At 44.8% G+C, this 25816-nt stretch overlaps 1 protein-coding gene across 1 annotated transcript in view; it reads left to right on the forward strand.

The window, feature by feature from the left end:
* The window catches only part of PAPSS2 (3'-phosphoadenosine 5'-phosphosulfate synthase 2), a 98621-nt gene extending 82615 nt beyond the window's left edge, over window positions 1-16006 (forward strand). Inside the window, exons 9-12 of the mRNA XM_075534573.1 lie at window positions 9470-9605; window positions 10972-11240; window positions 12443-12672; window positions 14423-16006. Of these exons, the coding sequence (XP_075390688.1) occupies window positions 9470-9605; window positions 10972-11240; window positions 12443-12672; window positions 14423-14564 (777 nt within the window). The 3' untranslated portion in view covers window positions 14565-16006. The remainder of the gene's footprint in view (window positions 1-9469; window positions 9606-10971; window positions 11241-12442; window positions 12673-14422) is intronic.
* Window positions 16007-25816: the final 9810 nt, after the last annotated feature.

Genomic DNA, 25816 nt, shown 5'->3' on the forward strand with positions numbered 1-25816 from the left:
GAGACATGACCTCCACCACTGATTTATAGCGCTACTGGGGACAGCAGTGGAGACACAGTGCAGGATTTGTGCAGGATCTGACCCTACCACACTGAGGCAAAACACTAAGGGTGTGTAACAGAACAGCAAGGGGAACAGAGCAACGAAATCCCCATGTCACCCCATTAGACTCAACGGGAAAACACTCCAAAAGGTCAGCAAACAGATCTTGAACTATTTACAGGCTTTTCTTTTTTTTTATTTTGTCATTTGTTTTTTTGTTGTTGTTTTGTTTTGCTGTCTTGGTTTTCGTTTATATTATTATCTCTGCATGTCTATCTAGATAAGATAGGTGAGATAAACAATCCAGAGGAGAAAACAAGAGGACTGATAGAGAGGAAGAAGGGGGAAAGGAAGTGGGTGGTAATAAACCCAGGAAAAAGGGAACAAGTGATCCAAACATCAATGGGGAGGAGGATTTAGAAGGCCTGGTAGGGCTTGATCAAGGGTGATGTAATGGAGAGGGATTACTGAAACCCAAATGAAAGCTTAGCATGACAGCGGGACAAGAGGAAAGTAAAAAGAAGTAGAGGAAAGAACTAGATGGTAAAGGGCATTTATAGAGGTCTAAATACAGGCATGTACATGTGTAAATATATATGATGATGGGGAAATAGATCTATGTGCATATATTTATAGGTTTAGTATTAAGGTAGCAGATGAACATTGGGCCTCTACTCAAGTACTCCCTCAATGCAAGAACACTTTGTTCTAATAACCTGGTATTCCATGATGCTTACCTTCCAAACACTATTGCTGAAGACAAAGCGGGTGCATAAGCAAATGTGGTGAAGAAAGCTGATGGTACCCGGCTATCAAAAGATATAGCATCTGGGGTTTTAAAAGCTTGAAGATAAACAAGCAGCCATCTAACTGAGAAGCAACAAAGCCCACATGGAAGAAGCACACCAGCCTGTGTGATCATGAGGTGTTGATAAGATCAGGTATCAGCCATCAAGGAACAAAAAAGTTAATCTGAATGAGGTGATGTACGGAGTGGAAACCCCCAAGCCCATCTGGACATCCACTTACAGAAGGGTTGCGGGGAGGAGCCGAGCCAGTCAGGGTGCAGTATAGCACCAAAGAAACATACAACTATCCTCTAGCTCTTTCATGCATCCTACCCCCCACTATTATGATCCCGATTCTGCTTTACAAATCCGGCTAGACCAGAGAATGTACATGGGTACAGATAAGAGATAGAAACACAGGGAATCCAGGACAGATAAACCCCTCGGGACCAATAATAAGAATAGCGATACCAGGAGGGGAAGGGAAAGGTGGGGGAGGAAAGGGGATCTGATCACAGGATCTACCTATAACCCCTTCCCTGGGGGACAGATAGCAGAAAAGTGGGTGAAGGGAGACATCAGACAGTGTAAGACATGAAAAAAATAATATATAAATTATCAAAGTTTCATGAGGGAGGGAAGGGGAAAAGGAGAAGCTGATACCAAGGGCTCAAGTAGAAAGAAAATGTTTTGAGAATGATGATGGCAACAAATATACAAATGTGCTTGACACAATGGATATATGTATGGATTGTGATGAGTTGTATGAGCCCCTAATAAAATGATTTTTAAGAAAGAAATATTGTTAAGGAGTTGATCATAATAATAAACAATGGACTAACCTTTTAAAGAAGCAAAGGAAAGACAGTAGACAATCCAAGAGTCATGCAGAACACGAAACAGAGGATGGAAGCAATTAATTTAAAGTTTCAGAGAGGTAAAATAACATTTTGCTATGAGAACAAAGGAAGTTGGAGAACATATTTGTTTGTTTAAAGAATGGAATGCTTGTCTTGAGATTTTAGACATGTTGTCAATACTGATAAGGACAAAATGTTGGGTATGGCCACCAAAATAATCAGCCTAAAAAGTAGTTTAAACCTCGAGATAGGGTGGATGGTTATGGTCAAGTGGTATTTAGGTAGCTAAAGATAATAAACGTTAACATGAAGGTAATAAAAAAAATAATGTGGGCTAGATTTCACCCCAGTGGATTCTGAGTGAATTGGTTTTAGGGCTGGATCGGGCATTTGGGGATTTTAGAGCCACCCAGCGTGCTGCTGTGCTGTTAAGGCCGAGAACCATTGTATTAGATGATTATCTGCAGTATACCCAACAGTTTTCTGGATGGTTCTACTTAGATATCTCTGTGAGCACCTCAAACTCAACCTTCCCATCCGTGGTAGTCACCTAGTCTGGCGTCAACTTAAGGATAAAGAGTGTAGGGGTGGAGTCTAGGCTGTCAGTCTGGAGACAGCCAATGAGACTTCTGTGTGGGGATGGCCTTCTCTTAAGAATTCTGGGAAATCTGGGACTTCCTCTCTCTCTGCTACTCCCTGGGAGACATTGCAGAAGACAAGCCACATGGATGCAACCAGACCTCTGAAGCTGGAGAAGCCACAGAGGCCCCTGCCAGCGCTGGGATTCTCACAACGCCACTGGACCCAAAGACTTTCCACCCACTGGCTTGTGACTGCCCTGCAATTGGCTTCATTGCATGTGTTTTGTGAGTCTGAAGAGGACTTTATAGATTGCTATCACATAAGGACTAATATCAGGCCTTGGACTAGACTCGTTTGGGATGTTTTCTCAATGTTCAATTGCTCTTGTATGTAAACCTCTCCCTTGTATACATATATGTGTTTATGAATTTGTTTCTCTAGTCTACCCAGGCTAACACACCATCCTCTCTCCAGACTTGTACTAGCTCCCCCATCTGAGATGGGTCTGTGCCCAAGGCCTGGATGCCATTCTTGCTTCTTTTTTCTTCCATTTCAATCGTAACAACCATCAAGTCCTGAGACTTTGGCCTCCTCAGGGGTCTCTTGAGTTTGTCTACTTCGTTTGTGATCTAACTTGTTCCATCCACTCCCTGCCCCTAGTCTAACTTCTCTCCCCACTGTTCCCCATTCTGCAGCGAGGACCTTCTGCTCAGTCTTGCTGTGGGCACGCTTGCAAAGACGTGACATCGCGTATCCACTCACCACCGTCAGCCAGCATCTCCCCCCCTCCAGTCATTCCGAGCTGGTCTATCTTCTTCTTCGCTGGCTTCTTTCCATGTTTGAAAGGAACCTTATGTCACTCAAGAATCCAAGTCCACTTCCGTTTTACTTCTTCTTCTTTAGTCCTCAGAACAATGTTTAGGTCTGCGGGGTAAGGACTCTGGAGGGGTTTTCATCTGAGCTGGTCGTTGACCGTGCACGCTCTTGCTAGGTCTTTGACCGAGGGCCTCTATGCCTGCTCACCGTCCGTACTCCTTTAAGAAGTCAGCCTTTCTGCCAGGCCCCGTGAGCCTGGCGGAATGCCTGATTTCTGTACTCCCGGTGTACTTTGTGCTTCCCTTCTTTATCATGGCTTCCGGTGGTATGACAACCCATTTGCACTCTTTGCCATACCTCGCCATCCGCGAGGCCAAGGACCACATTTTCTTGCTTCCCATCAAATCTCCAGCAAGCCCAGGGTGGGGCACATACTAAATGCCAACACTGGGAATCCCTGTCAAGGTAATGCTGCAAAGCAACCTGAGAAGCAGGTGCAGTGGGAGAAACAGCCTCACTCAAGACTCCTAGGTTCGGGCCTGGCTTTGCTAGCGACAGTTAAAGCACTCCTTCTGTTTGACTGTGAGGGCATTTAGTAGACACGAACGCCAACGTTCCTCACCACAGCACTGTCCTGGGGCTGTGCTCGCTCTTCCGTAAAGAAATACCTATTCCTCACCTGTCCCTTGGATCAGAATCTCTGTTGTCTTTCTCACATCCTTTCTCTGAGTCATTTCATCATGACCTGCTTTTACTCGAAGCTCGTCACCCGCACCCCCCCCTCTCATGTGTCTTCCTTCTCTCTCTTACTTCCTCAGCTGCTCCTCCCCCCGCTCTCAGTGGACACATTCCTCCACCCTCTCCAGGATCTCTTTTACATCTTTACCCCCTTGCCCTGTTTGAGACTGTTCACCAGAGCTTCCGTGGTCCTCGTGCTGCTGGTGGAGCTCCTCTGCTCCTGCGTTTGGGACTCTGCTGTGGCCCGTGATTCCAAGCCCAGTCTCCTTTTCTCCTGCCTCGCTCAAACCCAAACCAAACCCACTGCCACGGAACCGATGCTGACTCACACGGACTCTGCATAGCGGTTCTGAGGCCATACATCTTCATGGGAGCAGACAGCCTCCTCTTTCTACCAAGGAGTAGAGGTGGGGTTTGAACCATCTACTTTGTGGTTAGCAACACAAAGCCTAACGTACAATGATCAGTCAGTTTTGACTCCTAACGAGTCTATGGGGTAAAGTAAGACTGCCCTTTGGGTTTCTAAGGCTGTGACTTTTTATGGGAACTGAAATGCTCATGTTTCTCATGAGAGACAGCTGATGGATTCAAACTGCTGACCTTGTGGATAACCGCCCAACATGTAACTCACTACACCACCAGGATTCCTGTTGACTCCTCACTAGATTCTCAAAACCTGTAACTTGTTCTCATGAGTGTGTCCAATTCTACCAACTCCCTGCCTGCGACGCCTCTCCTGCATGTCCCAAAAGGCTTGCAAGGGGTGGGGACTACTAGGCCACAATGCTTGGTACACTAGGCAGAAGGCAGACCATGGACATCCTTCTGATAGCTGGACCACAGTTGGGGGTTCCAATATGTCTTTTCCAACAGGAACATTGGTAAACGGAATTAGTTCAGCAGGCCATCACTCATCCATAGACTAATATAGGATAGCCCCTAGTGTCCAAAATTAGTCACTGCACTACAGAGTTCATTCAACTCAGGACAACACTAAACCTACAGGTTAGAAAGAGGGGCCGACATGCCTTGCCCACACTGAAGCAAGCCAAGAAGGAAAAAGAGAGTGTGAGGGTCTAGAGCCCATATTGGCACACCAAGCCCCAAGGACGACATCCCTGCATGGAGCTGCTAAGGCACAGAGAGCACTTTAGGGATGACAACAGCTCTGGAGCATATCGTGACAGTGGCCAATATTGGGGATACAGGGCCACACAGCAGGGAGTAAGTCCAGTCTGAACCCCCACGGCGGGGCGAACCCAAAAGGGAACATGGCATATCAGCAATGTGAGCAAAGCCAAGCCACAAGGCTCCAGTGGAGCCCGAAATAGACTTCAGGTTAGGAGGGGCAGGTCCTGGAACTCCCCAGGACCAGTGGAGAGATAGCCATAAAGGTCAGCAGACAGTCCTGGAATTAGCTATACTTTTTCTTTTTTTTGCTAGCTATTATTTTTATATACATATATTTTTCTTTTTCTCTTCTTTTTATTCAATCTTTTGTTTTATTTTTATATTGCCTACATTATTTTTTGTTTGCCTACCGATATAAGATAGGCATGGGAAGCAAGCCCGAGGAGAAAGCAACAGAATGAGGAGTCGGGGAAGGGAGCGGTGAGCAAGCAACGCCATAGGCAGGGAAACAACTGTGGAATTGAAATCAACAAGAAGAACGTAGAGATCCTTGGGGTGTGGAAGAAACAGCAATCTAGCTGAGACGAATTACTAAGAGGCAGAAGAAGGGTGAGCATGATGGTAGGGCAGGAGGAAGGAAAAGGAAACAGGAAAGATGTAGAAAGCAAAGCTATGGATAGAGTTATAAACACAGGTATGTACATATGTAAATACATTAATTCATAAAACGAGTGGTATTGACCTATATATAAATATTTATATGGCACTGCATGGAGGAAGTAGATGGACTTTGAGCCTCTGGTCAAACCTTCCCTTAACACAAGAACACATTGTTCTAACAACCTGGCATTCTGTGATGCACACCCTCCTGACACAATTGCTGAAAGCAAAATGGGTGCACAAAAAAGTGTGATGAAGAAAGCTGATGGTGCCCAACTATCAAAAGATAAAGCAAGTGGTCATCTAGCAGAGAAGAAACAAGACCACATGGAAGAAGCACACTAGCCTATGTCATTATGAAGTGTTGACAGGATCAGGTACCAGCATCAGAAGACCCAAAGCAAACATATTGTTGAGAACGAGGGTGTTTGGAGCAGAGACCCAAAACCCATCTGTAGACAATAGGATACATCCCTTCACAGAGGGTCACAAGGAAGGGATGAGTCAACCAGGGTGTGCTGTAGCACCAATGAAACACATAATACTCCTCTGGTTCTTTGAGGCTTCACCACCCTGCACTATCCTGACCCCAGTCCTGCCTTTCTGGGGTCCTGGACTAAACTGGAGCATGTACACAAGTACAGATACGAGCTCACAACACAGACTCCAGGTCAGATATACCCCTAAGGAATAGAAATGGGATTGCGATACCAGGAGGGTAGGGGAAAGGTGGGGAGAGGAGGGAGAAAGAAACCGTGGGGGAAGGGAAATATCAGTCAGTGTGAAATATGAATATAATAACAAACCAGACTTCAACCCGGGGTGCCAAGATGTGAATATAACATACCAGCATGAAGCAGGTACCAAGAGAGAGGTCTGCGGGGCCAGCCCCAATCCCAACTCTGTGCATACCCCTCTCCCCTCCCAGAAGAATGCACTACAGAGGACAGCCCTGGAGCTATAGCTCAGGGAGAGGGGCTGTCTGATCAGAACACACAGGAGCAAAAAGAGGGAAGAAGGAAGAGTGGAGCACATCCTGGCCCACCAAGCCCCAAGGACAATATTCCTGATCAGAGCAGCCAGTGGACACAGAACCATAGGGCCAGTCCCACCACCAGACAAGATGACCCTCGCTGACCCATAGCCCTATGAGGGACAACACTGGAGGCACAGTGTGGGAATTGTACCTGATCTGACCCCACCACACCGGGGGAAAATGCTAAGGGAATGTAACAGAGCAGCAAGGGAAGCAAAGCAACGAAGTCCCCAAGGAATACCAAAAATAGACTTTGGGGCCAGGGCATGGCACCCCATCAGACTTGACCAGAAAACACTGCTAAAGGTCAACAAACAGACCTGGAACTATTTATAGGCTTTTCTTTTTTGTTGTTGTTGGATTTTTCTGTTGTTGTTTGGTTTTGGGGTTTTCTTTTGTTGTTTTGTTTTGCTCTTTCTTGTTTTTGTGCTTATTATTGCCTCTGCGTGTCTATATAGATAGGATAGATGGGATAAACAATCCAGAGAAGAAATAATGGGACTGATGGTTCCAGGGGAATGTGGGAGAGGGGAGGCAAGGAAAGGAAGTGGGTGTTAACAAACTCAGGGACAAGGGTATAACAAGTGATCTAAAATTGATGGCAAGGAAGGTGTAGGATGCCTGGTAGGGCTTGAGCAAAGGCATTGTAACCAAGAGGAATTACTGAACCCCAAATGAAGGCCGAAGTGGGACAAGAGGAACGTAAAAAGAAAGAGAGGAAAAAATAGGAGGCAAAGGGCATTTATAGAGGTCTAAATACAGGCATGTACATGTTAATATATTTATATATAACAGTAGGGGAATCTATGTACACATTTATATGTCAAGTATCAAGGCAACAGACAAACGTTGGGCCTCTACTCAAACACTCCCTCAATGCAAGAACACTTTGTTCTAATAACCTGGCATTCCATGATGTTCACCTTCCCGACATGATCGCTGAAGACAAAGTAGGTGCATAAACAAATGTGGTGAAGAAAACTGATGGTGCCTGGCTATCAAAAGATATAGCATCTGGGGTCTTAAAGGCTTGAAGATAAACAAGTGGCCATCTAGCTGAGAAGCAACAAATCCGCTTGGAAGAAGCATACCAGCCTGTGTGATCACGAGGTGTTGAAGGGATTAGGTATCAGGCATCAAAGACCCAGAACAAAACATCATATCATTGTAAATGAGGGGGGTGGGTGCAGAGTGGGAACCCAAAGCCCATCTGTAGACAATTGAACAGCCCCTTACTGAAGGGTCACAGGAGACAGGAGATGACAAGCAAGTCAGGGTGCAGTACAGCACTGATGAAACATACAACTTTCCTCTAGATCTTTCATGCTTCCTCCCTCCCCACTATCATGATTCCAGTTCTGCCTTACAAATCTGACTAGACCAGAGCATGTACACAGGTACAAAGAGCTGGAAACCCAGGGAATCCAGAACAGATAAACCCATCAGGACCAATGAGAGTAGCGATACCAGGAAGGGAAGGGGAAGGTGGAGGGAGAAACAAGGAACTGATCACAATGATCTACATATAATCCCTTCCCTGGGGAATGGACAACAGAAAAGTGGGTGAAGGGAGACATCGGACAGTGTAAGACATGAAAAAATAATTACAATTTATAAATGACCAAGAGTTTGGGAGGAAGGGAGGGTGAGGGGGCAGGGGGGGGGATGAGAGCTAATAACCAAGGGCTCAGGTAGAAATAAACAGTTTTGAAAATGAGGAAGACAACAAGTGTAGAAATGCGCTTGTCACGATGGATGGATGGATGGATGGATCGTGATAAGTGCTGTATGAGCCCCAATAAAATGATGTTTAAAAAAGAAAATATTAATCTATAATTTAGCAAGAGTTCACAAGCATGGAGGGGGAGAGGGAGGGGGAAAGGAGTTGATTCCAAGGCTCAAATGAAAGCAAATGTTTAGAAAATAATGATGGCAACATATGTACAAATATGCTTGATGCAATAGATGTATGGATTGTTTTAAGAACCCCCCAAAATGATCCTAAAATTTTTTGTCTTCCTGGAAACCCTGTATAGGGTCGCTATGAGTTGGAATAGACTCGATGGCACCCATAGGGGTGCAAAGAGTTGGGACCAACTCCACGGCAGTGGTTTTAGTTGGGTCTTTGGTTGGTGCTGTAAGAAGCCTTGTTGTTATCCTTTGTTATACATTGGGCTGCTCACTGCAGGGTCCAGGGTTCAAACCCACCAACTGATACAGATAGACTATCTTGGATATCCTTTACCCCATAGGTATGAGTTGGAATCGATTTGGTGGTAGTGGCCTTGGGGGTTCAGGGCATTATGAATGTTCAAGCACTTGGCTGCTCCCTGAAAGGCTCACAATTAGAACGCACTGAAGAGCCCATGGAGGAAAGACCCGGCATTCTGCTCCCAGAAATATGATAACTCAGAAAAGCCTCTGTTCTATCCTGTCCCATGGGGGTAGCTTTGAGTTGCAATCAACTCAACAGCATCCGATGGCGCAATGGTAATTCTAAGCCGTGTGGACTGAGCCAATGTACGGGTACAGGTTGACAAGTCTTGTTCAATGATTGACCTGAGCACAGGCCTTCGAGATGAAGCTGTGGCAGCACAACCAAGTCACTTGCCTCATCAACCTCCCTTTGCTCCAGGCTCTCTCAACCTCAGCACCATGGATGGTTTGAACCAGGTCACTCTTGTGAGGGACTGTCCTGTCCCTGGTTAGCAGGGCTGCTGTCACCAGCAACAGCTCCAGATGGAGCCAGCAATTAAAAGAAAATATTCAAATGAGACAGAAATCAGTATTACTCATTTTATGAATGTTCCTTCTAGATGGTGATGGAGAGTGGTGATTGGCTGGTTGGTGGAGACCTTCAGGTGCTGGAGAGAATCAGGTGGAATGATGGGCTGGACCAATACCGCTTGACGCCTCTGGAACTGAAACAGAAATGTAAAGAAATGCATGCTGGTAAGTAGGCTCCAGCCAGTTGGTTGACCCTCAAATCAAACTCCAAACTCAGTGCCATCGAGTCAATTCTAACTCAGACAACCCTACAGAAGAGACTAGAACTGCCCCTTGGGTTTCCAAGACAGCCTCATCTCTCTCCCGAGAAGCTGCTGGTGGTTTTGAATTGCTGACCTCATGGTTAGCAGCCCAATGAGTAACTTACTGCCACCAGGGTCATAAGACTGAAAGGTGCTTTCTGATGAAAGAACTAAGGCTACAAAGAACCGACGGTGGTCCGGCGGGTTATGTGTTGGGCAGCTAACCTCAAGGTGGGCAGTTTGATTCCATCAGCTGATCCAAGAGAGAAAGATGAAGCTTTCTGCCCCTGCCAGTATTCAGGGCAGCAGTTCTGCTCTGTCTTCTAGGGAGGCTAGGAGCTGACACCATCGACTCAATGGCACTGGGTTTAGTTGATCTGAAAACAATTTTAGTCAAATCATTCTACACCCATGTGTTAAATACTAGGCAGCAGTTAAACATCTGCACTGACACAGAAAGAGGCCTAAGATGTACTTACTTACCCAACACAAGTGCAAGTTGCTGGGTAGTATGCTATCACATACTCCCGTTTGGAGACATAAAACAAGACCATTTAAACCTGTAACCTACTTGTATGTGTAGAAGCAGAGAAGACGATGGCAGTATGTGCACACGGTTGCAGAAATCAGGGGCTTCAGACTATGGGGCTGGAGCTGGATCCAGAGGAAATGGGAGATTTTCATTTTTTTACTCTACATTTGGAAAAAGGGGACAGGGAAGTGACAACAGTATTATGGATGGTTTTTCTGTATATTTTAGGCTTAGCTGCATGTTTCAACTTTTCTGTAATGCTTATATACTAATTGCCTTTCAGGATCAGAAAAGAAATTGAAGGTGCTCAGGGGTTCAGGTTACTATGTGGAGTCTAGGAGGGCTTCCAAAATTTGGTGGGAAAGTAGCAGCCAGAGATCATGGAATGTGCCCACAAACTTGTAGAAGTCCCCTCATACTTCCGAAAACTTCCTGAAAGTGACAGTGAAATCATTTTCCCCCTCTGTGCACTGTTGAAAGCCTTGCAGGACCGGAGGATGCGCGCTGAGCCCTGCCTACATCTTCATGGGCAGGAAAGGCCATGTGGCAAAAGCTGCCATTTCTGAGTCAGGCTCCCCATTCGGGCTCCGGGGCTCAGTTGCTGGGTCTTGGGGCGTTCCTAATGCCCTGCGTGTATTCTGCAGCTGCTCGTCAAAAGCAAGTGTGTTCAATGAAGGCGGTAGCCAACAAATAGAGCCGTGGCTCACTGTGAGCCCATGCCTTCCCTCACTTGGGCTTTTCTGCTTTCTGTCCCTAGATGCTGTGTTTGCATTCCAGTTGCGCAATCCCGTCCACAATGGCCACGCCCTGCTGATGCAAGACACCCGCCGTCGGCTCCTGGAGAGGGGTTATAAGCACCCTGTCCTCCTGTTACACCCCCTGGGTGGCTGGACCAAGGACGATGATGTGCCCCTCGACTGGAGGATGAAGCAGCATGCAGCTGTGCTTGAGGAAGGGGTCTTGGATCCCAAGTCCACCATCGTGGCCATCTTCCCCTCCCCCATGTTGTATGCTGGCCCCACTGAGGTGAGGACGCAGGATTGCAGGGGCCCGGAGTCAAAGATAAAAGAGCAACTGGATCACTACAGATCTGCAATCATCTGCTCACTCTGATTTTTCCATCTTAGCTCTGATTCCATCTGTTGTTGTTAGATGCCCTTGGGTCTATTTGTCAGCTCATAACAACGCCAGGGACAGAGCAGAATGGCCCTGGGGTTTTCTTGGTTGTGGTCTCTATGGGAACTCCTACAGAGCCTTCGGATGGGTTTCAACCATGAACCTTTGGATTGGCAGCTCAGTGCTTAGCCACTGGGCCAGCAGGGCTCCTTATGTGTCCCTTTAATACATACATGAAAGAATGCTAGAGACACCTCATCAAACTTGGTGTGCATTGCCTTTGTATGAGGGTTGCCGGGTTAACGGGATGCGGAAAGCCGCTTACCTGGGTCACAGGGCAAATTCCACCAAGCCGACTTCAGTCGCATTCCAAGTGATTCACATGCCTGTGAGCGGCGAGGGGAGGAAAAGATGCCTTCACAAGAGTGGTGTCCCTCGTTATCACCACACAGGGAACCCATCGTGCCAGAGTGCTCTTTGTCCCTCCGCACCTGCAGTGTGGGAGACTGGCATGAGCAGTTTGGGGGATTGAAAGGGCCCAAGCCTTTGGGCTTCCCCAGACTGAGTTTAATGAATCCCCTTCCAATGAGATCAAAACTCCAGGCTCCTAGCTCCTCTGGCCATCATATCTGCCCTATAAAGAAGGCAGTTCATTTTGAATTCTCAGTGCTGTGTTGAACTGCAATCCATGTCTGCACACGCAAGGCTATTAGCTCCCTGTTGCTAATAGGAACAGATGTTAGAGTTTGTGGTCCCCCTTAAACTGTGATGATTCTGGGTAGGGAGGAACAGGAAAGTGTAATCCGCATAATCTTGGAGAACAGTTAAGGTCTGAATGTTGCCAGTCTGGTCATCTGTTTGGAGAGGAGAGGAGGAAATATAAGTGGGGAGAGTTTTTTTTTTTTTTGTTTAAAAACGCCTATCTTACAACCGAATGACCAAGTAAGGCCCCAAAGAAGGGCACCTGCAGTTTTAGACAGCTGAGTACCTTCCTTGTCATTTCTAGTTGACTCACTTCACTGAATTCCTCTGCAAACAGAAAATAAGTGTCTTGGTGGACAGGGGCCAGTAATTCATGACTAGAAGATTACCTCTTATGTCATGTTTCCTAGGTCCAGTGGCACTGCAGGGCCCGGATGATTGCAGGTGCCAACTTCTACATTGTTGGCCGGGACCCTGCAGGAATGCCCCACCCTGAGACCAAGAAAGACCTGTATGAGCCCACCCATGGAGGCAAGGTCTTGAGCATGGCCCCAGGCCTTACCTCGGTGGAAATCATTCCCTTCCGCGTGGCTGCCTACAACAAAGTCAAAAGAGCCATGGACTTCTACGATCCAGCAAAGTAGGTATTCCTGAGGAAACCCCTTCTGCCAGCTTTGTAAACTGGAATGGTGAGGCAACATTTGGGCCCTTTGAAAACATTAGGCTACCCGCATGGAAGAAGCACACCAGCCTGTCGAAGGGAGCGGGTATCAGGCATCATCAGAACAAAAAAATCTTACCATAGTGAATGAGGGGGGAGTGCGGAGTGGAGACCCAACGCCCATTTGTAGGCCAATGGACATCCCCTTACAGAAGAGTCTCGGGGAGGAGACAAGCCAGTCAGGGTGCGATGTAGCAATGATGAAACAATACTTTCCTTTAGTTCCTACATGCTGCTTCACCCCCCCACCCCCACCCCCATTATCATGATTCCAATTCTACCTTACAAATCTAGCTAGACCAGAGGATGTACACTGGTACAGACAGGAACTGGAAAGGCAGGGAATCCAGGGAGGATGATCCCTTCAGGACCAGTGGTGTGAGTGGCAATACTGGGAGGGTAGAGAGAGGGTGGGTTGGAAAGGGGGAACCAATTACAAGGATCTACATGTGACCTCCTCCCTGGGGTAAGGACAACAGAAAAGTGGGTGAAGGAAGACGTCGGACAGGGAACGATATGATAAAATAATAATTTATAAATTATCAAGGGTTCATGTGGGAGGGGGAGCGAGGGGAAAAATGAGGAGCTGATGCCAGGGGTTTAGGTGGAGAGCAAATGTTTTGAGAATGATGAGGGCAATGAATGTGCTTTACACAATTGATGTATGTATGGATTGGGATAAGAGTTGTATGAGCCCCTAATAAAACAATTAAAAAACAAAAAAGAAAACATTAGGCTCTCCTGTCCATGCCTGTGTGTTCTTCACTGGGATGAGAAGCCCATGAGAAGTAAGACCTGGTCTTCTACCTCTTGTATCTCTTAAAGTTATTTGAAGTTGGAACCTAGTGTCTTGCATAGAGTAAATGCTCAATAAAAACTTTTCTTTAAGGGCCACATTGGGAAGGACGTTCTTATGGTGCCCTCCCCATGCTCAGAGCTCACCGTAGGCAGAGAGAAGGAGGCAGTCTCCAGCCTCAAGAGACTTCCTTGAACAGAGTCGGGGCATAGTAAATCCGGAGCGCGTCTGTGTTGCCTTTGAGTCAGCCGACTCCTATTGTAGAACAGAATGAAACGTTGCCATCTTCCTGATCCTTGGTATGATGGCACTCACTGCAGTCAATCCATCTCACGGAGGGTTTCTTCTGATTTTGCTGGCCTTCCATGTTAACTGAGAAGTCCCTTCTTCAAACCCACCAGTTGTTCTACAGGAGAAAGATGTGACAGTCTACTTTGCTAAAGCTTCACAGCTTTGGAAACCCTGTCCTGTCATTTCACTCTCAGTCAGAATTAGCTCACTGGCAACAGGTTCTATTTTCCCAGATGTGATGGAGTTTTCCAGCAGTTGATCGCATTTCCCTTTTTAATTCCGCAAGTTCTGTTACTGAAGTGCCCCGTTTTGGAAGAAGGTGCAATATTTCACTTCAAGTGAAAATGTGGACCTCAGAACCAGGGGTTTGTTTTGGTTGAAACCCCTGCGGGGAATACCCTTTCCTCCCTGACGTGCTGAATGAACGCTACAGTTGAGCAAGCTCACCCAGTGGTTCTTAGGGGTCCCCGGGTGATTCTTCTGTACACGGGAACCCGATGTAGAACTCATAGCCTAACTGAGGAATCCTTCAGGTGGCTGTCATTTACCTGCGCTGAGTTCTCTGTTGCCACCTTCCGACAGGCACAATGAGTTTGACTTCATCTCAGGAACTCGGATGAGGAAGCTCGCCCGGGATGGAGAGAACCCCCCAGATGGCTTCATGGCGCCCAAAGCCTGGAAAGTCCTGACGGATTACTACCAGTCCCTGGAAAAGAACAACTAAGTGCCCGTGGCTCCAGAGTTTCTTTTTAAAGTGCTCTTTGATTCTCTTTTCTATTTTTGTGGTTAGATGCTTTCTATTTAATTGCTTCTCAGTGAGCTGATTTGCAAGTTACTGTTTCAGAACGAGGCCAACAGTGTGTCTGTAATTTAAAGTCAATATGAATTTTATTTTATTTTCTTAAGTCGAATCAGAGCCCATATCTTAAGTAGGGGAATGGTAATAGACCAATAGTAAAGGAAGTTAGAGGAGCCGCCTCTTCCTCCAACTCATCAGGAAAGAAAAGAAAAAGAAATAAACGAAGAGGAATTCTCACCTATGAGGTATGGCTCATGTCAAGATCCTTGCTCATGTTTTACCTCATGCCTGTACACACAGCCTTCCCGTCTAATCTTTGTTGAAGTGTAAAACCCCACTGTAGAAACCAAATATATGAAAATGTGAATTGAACCTCAGAAATCTATGCAACCTCGTGCTGCCCTCTGTCTGAGGAGGAGGCGGTGGCGGCCTTTTGTGAGGCGCCTAAGGGCAATAAAATGGCCCTTTGGTGTTGAGTGCTTTGATGGAAGGACTTCGGGTGTGATGTGGTGGGAAGGTGAGTGTTCGCTTTGCTGTGGTCATTGTACCCTGTGCAGGGGCAGCTGTAACCAAAAACATCACCACCATCAGAGACTCGCAGGGGGCTGGAACTACTGGGTTAGGCCCCCAGAAAAGAGCAAGTCCCACCCTTTTCATTTCACAAATGTGCCTACTCTGTGCGACAGGCTTTGATAGTGGAACCAAACGAGGGCACATATACCTGGTGCCCAGTTGCTGCTTTGTCTGCTTCGCCTCAGCTGCAGAACAAAGCTCCTTGACTACAGGGCACTTACAAAGCAGCCTCCGTAGAGACAGAAAGGTCTTGTTTTCTAAGCTTGGCTGAATTTATTGCAGGGGGGGGGGGGGGACTTTTCCCAAGACTGTAGCTGTTCTGAGACCTACAACTTTAGATGGCCTTTTTCCTCTGGGAGAGAAGCCCTGTACCTTTTCTGTCACTCATTGATGCCAAGGAATCTATGAAGCGACAGTGTCTGTTATACATCAGTCTTGCTGTAGACAAAAAAAGACAAAACTGTGATCTCTGTATATTTTTGTTCCTTGTACCTTGTTAAAACAGAGAAACGCTCGTTAGCTCCTGAGGGTTCTGTGGTGGACAAAGCACACCTAATGGCCGCAGCAAAGTAAAGCGACTCTGATTCTGTCATGCCGCGCCTCATTTCACCAGAGGCGCTCACTGCTGCCTTTTTAAACAACTGTGTATTTATTGAACACATGAGACTGGATTAGTGCCTTAACCAATATAGATTGTGATTTCTTAATATATTTAAAACTGCTCTTCTGCTTTCGCACAAATGACAATTTCTATGTACAACTTGGTCACATTTGAATAAATTTCTCAAAACAAAGGCTGAGTCTTTTCTACTAGTAGCAGCACTGGGTCTTGGTTGGCCACCTGACGGCCATGGCTTTGTCCCTGGGTGATGGGAGACGCTCAGCCGCAGCCGTGCTCCGAAGACCCTGAATAAGAGGCTGTTTGCTCTTGTTCGTGATTTTTCAAATGTGCTCTCCAGTGAGTGACAGTCTCAACCAAGCTCTGGTAATGCCGGGCCTCCCCTCAGGATTTCATTGCCTAAGGATTTAACCTGTCTTCCTTCCTCCTTTCTTCCAGCACTTAAGGAGATGAAGCTGCCTAACTTGTTCCCTTGGTCTCAAAGGAGTAGTAGACCCTATTCTCAATGTGTCCCTGGAATTCCACTGGTTCTTAGGAGCAGCTGTGGGTTTGGTTTTGTTTCGCTCCACAAACCCCACCACCCACACCTTTCACCTCAGCAGTGGCTACTTATCCGTGGAGGGCAAAAACGGCTACCTGTTTCCATGCATGGTCTACAGGACTGTTTGTTTGATTTATCTTTACCCCCCTCCTCGCTGAGTCTTTCCCTCACTTCTCTCCAAAGGCTTTCTGCAGATTTGTGCTATGGGCCCTCACCCCAAATAAAACTGCTGTAATAGCCAACTCACACCTGTTACTCGCTTGACGATGTCCAGTACCAGTGAGAGTCGGTATGTGTAAGCACAGGAAGTTATCAGTGGTTCTCGGGGAATATGCCACGCGGGGGGCGAGGGGTGTGTGAAGAAAGTTCTGACAAAAAAGAGACGCAAGCAAATCCAGAGGATAGTGGACCTTATAAATATGTCAACATTTTTTTTCTCCAACCCAGCTTCTCCTTCAGAAGGAATTCTTCATTAAAGAAAGCAAGTTCATTTTTGTCTTCTCGGCCTCTTCCTCCTTTGAATCTTCCTGGACTTTGAGTTTTTGCGCAGCTCTTCCGTGTCTCTCTTACAGGTGGCTAGGTGGCCAGATGGGAACCAGATCAGCTAGTCGGTATTGCTATGTCGAAAGGTGTATGTAATGCAACTGCATAGCTTCCCAGACTTATTTGGCTTAATATCCCTTTTCAGGAAAAAAAAAATTACCTGGAATTCCGCTGGCATTAAAAAACTTGTACCATGGGTCATGATCCAGGATAAAGTGTCAGTATTGCTTTTGACGTCCCCATCCCTGGATCATTCCAACACAGAGCCCCACCCCACCACTCACTTTGGGAAATACTGGTAAAGGACCAATAATGCAGGTTGGGCTCTGAGATGTTGAATTATACAGGTTTCTATCAGTTAAGCATGTTTCTATCAATGGGTGCATAAAATATTGGGAAATTATGCTGTAAGGAAATTGAAGGAGAATCCACTTATTTTTCTTCTCTTTAACAAGGGTTTAGTTTGTTGGTGAAAATTAGTTATTGGACATTTACCAAATGATGGGAAGATACACACATAACTTATCAATACTCCAAAGGGCCTCTCCCCACCCCCATTTTGTCGTTTTATTGAAGTAACTGAGAAGAGCCCAGAGGGCTTAGTGGGTAATGTATTGGGCTGCTAACGCCAAGGTCAATTATTTTGAAAACATCAGCCACTCCCTGGAGAAAGACCGTCTTAGCAGTTTGGGGTCTTTTCTGAGCTTGTCCCCCCCCCCCCCCCCAGGCCAGTATTCTTTCTGGCCCCCTTAACTGGGGAATCATTGCAGAAAAGACCAGTCTCAATTAGGATAGCAGTTCTCAACCTGTGGGAACGACCCTTTCACAGGGGTCACCTGATTCATCACAGTAGCAAAATGGCAGGAAGTAGCAACAAAAATAATTTTATGGTTGGGAGTCACAACATGAGGAACTATATTAAAGGGTTGCAACATTAGGAAGGTTGAGAACCACTGAATTAGGAAGAACTCTAAATTAGAAAATATTTTAACTACAGTGCAGTTTTTTTGCCTTCAAATATGCAAGAGCTTCAACAAAGTTGTGGGAAAATTGAACCCCCCAAAATGGAATTTTTCCGTGAAAGGGAACTTTTCTGATGCCCCCTTGTTTATAAGCAACAAAGTATCTGATGAACTCAACTCCCAAATGTCCTATTTGTAATTACTGGCATCTATAGCATTTCAGTTGCTAATGGTCTTAAATATAATTAACTTCCTTCAGAAGCATAAACCAGTCTTCTGCCTTTTTAACTAAAGTATTTGCAACTTTTAACTATTATATAAATTTGAATAAAGAAAATTTTCATTTACATCTAGTCAATGAACTTCCTTTCCAGTTTATAAAAGTAAAGTTTCACTTAGAGTAGATTGAAATAATGAACTACTTCCTATGTAAGCAACTGAAATATTGAACTGATATTTTACACCAGTTAAAAGATTGGCCTCTGAGAATATTTACCAAGAAACTACATTTATGGGAAGAAGTCATTCCATTACCCCTTAAAGAGCATACATCTCCTATCTTAATCCCAATCATTAAAAAATTCTACAACTTTTTCGATCTTTGGGTTTTGAGGTAAACACCCAAAGAAAAAGCTCAGTTCCATCACAGGCTAGTAAGCAAGTGTAATGAACAGAATCACCAAGTACATGCGAGTGTTTCCTATTAAAGAAAGTAAATTTACCAGGGCCTGCACCCATCAGTCAACAAGAAAGTCACCTAGTTAGGTGTCAGATCAGCAATGCTAAGAACCCTGCTTATATCTGCTTATCGAAATGACTACCATTGCCAGTGTCTGATTAGTGGAAGTTTGGAGTACATTTATTTCAGCCTTTCCCTCATTTTAGAGACAGCCCTATAAATGCGAGTTTAATAAGGACACAATAATGTACAGCCATATTCACTTTACAGCTTGTATTAGAAGGTATAGGTGATTCCTGTTTACAGATCTGGGAACAGGTGCCAACAAAAACAGAGATGTGCCCGAGGCTCCACTGCATAGTGTCTAATAAACATAAGTGGGATTGAAACCTAGCAAGTTGAAATGAACTTTCCATGACTTAAAATTTTCACAAATTTCTTTAAAAATAATTGCATACCACAACTTATGCTTCTTTTAGAATGGAGGATATAAAAGACCTTCACCACCCCCACCCCCCATCCCAATAAGCCCAGGAGAGTAATACGTTTCTACGAAGCTAGCAAAGGATTTCTTGGTGACCTGACTTACAAAGCAGTGGTGAGCAGAGAGTGTTGGCAGTTACCCCACAGTAAACTCCTGGGTTCGAATGCAGTGAAGGGGGGGTGGGGGGCAGGCCTAACCTGAATGAAGAAACTTTACAGGTGTGAGACTGCAATCAAGCCACCGGCAAAATAGTTTATTGCTGGGGTAGATTCAAATCTCTGGAACACAGCAGCTGCAAAAACAAACCCTTGGCCAGACCATCCTCTTCTCTGAATTTTGCCTAGAGAATGGAGTAGAAAGGGGACTAGAGCTAGTGTCTTAGGGATTCTCATGGTGATGAAATTCTGTGACCCCTGAGTCACAACTGAGTATAAAGGTGAACTAGAAAAAAAGAATTAACTATGCACAATTGAACTTGCAACCCAAATCGCTCCCAGCTTAAGTATTGAGAAAATCAAGGGCTGTTGAACGGAGAGTAGGAGTCAAACAGAGTGACTGGGTGATATCATCTAAGAACCTCGATCATTGGCCCGCCCTTCACTGTACCTGCCTTTTAGAGGAACGGCTTACTCTCTCTAGCGCGCATACGCACATATACTTCCTCATTCACCATTCTTTTATATCCAGGACCTGGGACAAAATAAAAGAGTAGAGTGGTACAATGTGATCTAGCTAGCCAGAGCTGGGCATGCCAACATCAAGTGCAGTATACAGAGGAGGAACAAGAAGTTTCTGAAGGCCCATCCATCCAGAGTGGCAAACGTTACCCATACAGAATGCCCACTTGAATTCACTTCCATATTCATGTTGCCAGGTTGGGGGCAGGAAGTTACACGTCCATGCACATAAGGCCCACCTAAAGTTGCCTCTATTTCAGCCACACTCGGGGAGGATGGGGATCTCTAGGGAAGAATTTCAAGAAGTACACTGAGAGAGCTTCCAAAAGATCATGGAAAAGTTCAATGATCCCTTCATTCCCCTTTCCCATCTAGTTCTGAAGCCCTATCACAGTGTACACCTCATCTGGAAGGGAGATCAGAGAACTTGGGTGGGTTTACATTAGAAGTGAACTGAGTAAATTGGTCGGAATTGGCGGGAATACGATTTGAGGGATGAGAAGGAAACGAGGGTGCAGGAGTGGTATAGTGTGAAAGCATTTGTGTCCTACATGAACTTTCATCAGAAGGCTTACATTGCAGAGGGCATGGATAAGAACAAGTGTCCACGCTAAACAAGTACCCATCACTCCTACCTCAATGGCCTTCTTTGATATGGCATAAACAGGAGAGCTTCAAACGTTCTGATTTCCAGTAACAGCTCTGGGGCTTAAAAACTGGTCTTGCAGCAAGCAGACATCTAAGGGAGTGTCAACTAAGTCCGTAAGAAAGGGGCACACTAAAAACATTCCAAGGAATGTTAATACCATTCATCCTGAGCCCAATGAGCAAAGCCCAATACAAATACAGAATCAGAGCCTACATTTTGAGGACCGGGTTTGCAGGACACAGATAACTGAGTCCAAAAACCTTCTGCAAAGTCCCCACCTGGATTACGCCTCCAGTGACTCCTCTGACCATTGACCAGGGATGTGAAGTGTTGCCCTCCAATTCCCTAACCAGCCTAGGGAAGGACAGTGCTTTTTAGGGGCTTACTTGGGTGTGTCTTTTGATGGATAGCATTATACTGGGTATCAAGTAACAGTAATCATGCTCTGAATTTCGCAAGGAAGTCCCTGGACCAATATTGCAAGCTCATCTGCTTAACATAAAGTACATGACCCAATCAATCATAGCTCTAGAAATGCCGCCACTCTGCTATACTTAATGTTCTCTAAAACAAACCTAAAAAAATGGATGGGACCCAAGTTGACAGACTGTAGCCACCACTCAGATCTGCTATTAAACTCACTCTGTGTTGGAAAAACCAGTCACTCAAAAGGATCAAAAGGGCATCTACCCAAGGACAAAGTTCATCGGGCAGGAAACACAGGAGGTGGAATGAGTGATGGGACAGACAGAACTGGGAAGTGAAAGGTGAGACAGGACACAGACCATTGAATGCAAAACTGATGCTCTACTCTGTAAATCTTCACCTACATAATATATATATACATAAATATATATAATAGAAAATTTTATGCTGAGAAAAAGGCTAAGAAAACTACAATGAGGAATTTTTTTCCATCACACTTACTCAAGGATAGAATCATCCTGAGCATTTCATTGGAAAACCTTACTGCACCCACCCTACAGCCCTGACTGTGCCTTTCAGACTTGTTTCCCAAACTCAAAGAACATTTAAGAGCAACATGATTTGAATTCAGAGGACACTAAACCTAGAATTTTGACATGGTCCAAGAGCACAGAATTTTTGGGGGGTTAGAGAACAGAAACTGTTTTTGGAAGTGTACAAGACCTGGATAGAATATGTTAAGAAACTATAACTTGACATTTTGACATTTAAGTTTTCTGATTTTGCTTTTTACTTACCTTCATATTTGTGTGTTTTTAAATTACCTTTTCTTCTCCAAATACTGAACAAGAGTATGCTGGTTATCATTTAGTTCATAGATGGCAGACCTATTGTAGGATTAGATCATGAGGAGCAATGGATGTTATCCCAAGATCCTGGCCTTTGAGCTGCGAAGTGTTTGGGTTGGTTGGTTCCCTTTGAGGAGATAAAGTGCTTGCAGATGCACAAAGAACAGCTGTTTCAATCCCTAGAGCTTTTTGGAACATGTGCATGGGACAAAGATATGGTTGGTTGCAAGTTGCGGAGACAAAAGGAATTGGCCTGTAAGTGATCCTTTGTTTCTTATTGTCTGTTCCATAACATACCCTTCCGCACAGTAACCAATTTCATTTGGATGAATCGTAGTCAGTCAGGATGAGTTAGTAAATCTCTAATTAGGTGGTCTCCTACGGCAGGAGTCGGTGCTAGGTGGACTCCATCTAAAGTTAGCTTTGATGTTGTGTAACTTCCCCCATCCCAAACCCCCCATTTAGTGTTTTCTTCATAAATGGATCTTTGCTTTTGGGAGTTGGCATGAGAGTACCACCACCAGAAAATTGTACACTGCTCTAAGTAGCAGATATTCCTACGATGTACAAAGAAACAAAATGGGTAGTCCTAGTGTAGTTCATTGCTACTGAGCCAAACTCTGGACGGTCCCTTTTTCAAATCTCCAGGATTGCCACCGGTACCTTTGACCTGGTTTTACACACTTGTAGAAGTTAAAACCTTCACTGAAGTGACTTAAGGACAACAGTTGGAGCTCATATTCCAGGCAAAGCGACCAAGCAATTCCTGCTAAAATCTGTGGGAACTTTTTCTGTAGCTTTCCGCTGATCTTGTGAGCTTCCTTGTACTCTTCCATTCTCAAGTTATTGACTTCTGAGACAGCTCCAGATGAAATCTTCACGAAGCTTGTCATGGCTCAGCATATGGATGGATGGCCTTCACATCCCAGACAGATCTGCCAAAGACTGTGTGCTTGATGACATTGTCACACACACACATACCCACTTGGGAATCCTGGTCATTCTTAGACTTCATGGAAGCTGCACATCTTAAGAATGGTGTGACACCAGCCTGTGTGATCACGTGGTCCCCAAGGGATCAGTTATCAGGCATCAAAGAAAATTCCTATTATTGGCTGTATACCTCCATGATACGATCGCCGATGACAAATGGATGCATAAGCAAATGTGGCAAAGAAAACTGATGGTGCCCGGCTATCAAAAGAGATAGTGTCTGGGGTCTTAAAGGCTTGAAGGTGGACAAGCGACCATCTAGCTCAGAAGCAGCAAAGCCCACATGGAGAAGCACAACAGCCTGTGCGATCATGAGGTGCCAAAGGGATCAGGTATAAGGCATCATCCAAAAATATATATATATACCATAGTGAATGAAGGGGGAAGTGCAGAGTGGAGACCCAAAGCCCATTTGTTGGCCACTGGAGATCCCCTCACAGAGGGGTCTAGGGAAGGAGATGAGTCATTCAGGGTGCGATGTAGCACTGATGAAGAATACAGCTTTCCCCCAGATCTTGGATGCTTCCTTCCCCCCAACTACCATGATCCAAATTCTACCTTGCAAGACTAGATAGAGCAGAGGTTGCACACTGGTGCATATAGGAGCTGGAGGCACAGGGAATCCAGGGGTGTGAGGGGCGATACTGGGATGGTAGAGGGTGAGTGGTTTGGAAAGGGGGAACCAATTACAAGGATCTACATGTGACCTCCTCCCTGGGGGACGGACAACAGAGAAGGGGGTGAAGGGAGATGCTGGATAGGGCAAGATATGACAAAATAATAATATTGAATTATCAAGGGCTCATGAGGGAGGGGGGAGTGGGGAGGGAGGGATTAAAAAAAAAGAGGACCTGATGCAAAGGGCTTCAGTGGAGAGCAAATGCTTTGAGAATGATGAGGGCAAAGAATGTACAGATATGCTTTATACAATTGATGTATGTATATGTATAGATTGTGATGAGTTGTATGAGCCCCTAATAAAATGTTTAAATAAGAAAAAGAAAAAAGGGGAAAAAAGAAATGGTGTGACCACCTGATGGGATTGAACAACAGAACTGTATGGGAAGGGATATATTGGAATTGAGTAAGATGTCAATAAAAATATTTTTTTAATGGTGTGACAACCCCCCCCCCCGAGTTCTAAATCTCAGTGTGAGTTTTCCAGAGGAATATTTATTTCAGCTCTTGTTTTATGGCTGAGCTGTGTCTGTGATGCAGGCATTCCCAACATTATCGCATTACTCAGCTCTGGAATAGGGGCTGCCATTTTATACTTCAAAGCACAACAGCTACTATCGAAAATGATCTTAAGCTAGAGGTTTTCTTTTACGCTCACCCTCATTTGCAATTGGCACTATATTCATCAGACTGTAGTCAAATCTGTCTGGCGGCCCGATTTACGCAAGTTCATGATTAGATGAACAAGATGACTTGAACAGACTTTTCTTCTGCACATAGAAAGCTTTCATCTTTTGAAATAATCAGGGGACTCTGGCTTTGATGGGTAAAATTACAACAAATAGAGAAAATCCTTGGATCAGTCAGAAAAACAAAACCAAGAGGCTACATACACTTAAAGGTATAATTATTTTAAGAAATTAATTTACCTAATTTTAAGGAATGACAAGTATGAGAAGTGTACAACAAGCCAGCAGCTGGGAACTCGGGCAGGATTTGCTGGTCTTGAGTCAGAACTCTGAGAAACCTGTTTTGCTCTCCAGCTGGCAACTAATTGGGCAAGGCCCAATTGAGCCCAACTTCCTTTACGTAACAGTCGACAGACTGTGCTAACCACACCACAAAATAACTTCACAACATCAAATTAGCAATTGACCAAAAAAGTGGGCAAGGTAGACTAGCCAAGTTCACACGCAAAATTAATCAGCACAGCCATCTAAGGATTTCTGCCCAACTGTACTCATGAATCCACGATTAGTCTCAGGCATCCTGTCCCTGCTGAGGTTTAGTCATGCAGGAAACATTCTCAGGTACGAGAATTCTACCAATGTTTAGAATTTAAGAGACGCTAAACAGGACATGATAAAATATACATTACCCAATTTATTTTCTTTACCCAGAAAAAAAGTTGTTAACATTTACCTACAAACACAATTCCAGTGAAAAAAAATTCCTACTCAGGTGAAACTGCCCTTTTTATACAAGTACCAAGTAACCAAGGTTAACAAGGTCAACATCCTCATGAAGCAGCAAACCTATTAAGTCAAAGCTACTAAAGAATGTTAGGTTATTATGACCCATCTGGGATATTTAGAGTACTCCAACCAGGTACTGATAGTAGGATGAGTTCCAGGTCTACCCAGGGCAAAGGAGCAAAAGTGGAAACGAGATTAAAGAGGAGAAAAGTAGAGGAGAGATTGAGCTGACTCAAGTATTGTATTATTAAATGTATATCAAAAGGGCCTGGAGTAATTTTTGCCAGAAGTCTATGTAATAATAGGCTTTTGGAGAAACATCACATAGATGCGATCCTTGCGATCTCAATCCCTACAATACAGGCCAGGGATTATGAAAAGTGTGGATTAAGCTTGAGTCTGATCATTGGGATATATCTATCAATCACTGAGCATTATCATCAATACTCAACTTTGAAAATAGTTACTGTGTGTCCTCCTGCACTGACTCCCCTTCCATGCCTTACCACCTCATCACGCAATCCGAGAGGGTGCGTGCCACCCTCGTCACTTGATCGACGGCTCACGGAGGTTGGGTCACTAATAAATGGCTAGTAAGCAGGAAGCCTGGATTTAGATCCCGGCAGTTTGAGTCTAGATTCAGGACCCAAGGTGAAACACCTCAGAGCCCAGAATAGAGTCGTATAAATAAAATATATAGCCACAGAAAGCTAAGCTACCACGGTATCAAATAAAGGTTCTTTAAAATCATATAATAAAATTTTCCGCAATACTTTACAGCCTAAAGTTGCCTTGAGGAATCATGATGGCTCATCAGTATTATTTCTCTAGCGTCCGTTGATAGCTAAATCCATGATAAATTTAGTAACGAACACTATTATTCTAAATTTGAGAGATGGTAAACAGAAAGGTCACAAGAGTGACACATCAACCTTATTTTCAAGCAACACATTATCAGATTATAAACCCCAAAATACACAAGGTTTTAAGTAACCGAAAAGACCAAGAAGTGGAGGTTAAAAAAAAAAAA

Source organism: Tenrec ecaudatus, chromosome 16 (assembly GCF_050624435.1).
Source record: "Tenrec ecaudatus isolate mTenEca1 chromosome 16, mTenEca1.hap1, whole genome shotgun sequence".
NCBI classification, from domain to species: Eukaryota; Metazoa; Chordata; class Mammalia; order Afrosoricida; family Tenrecidae; genus Tenrec; species Tenrec ecaudatus.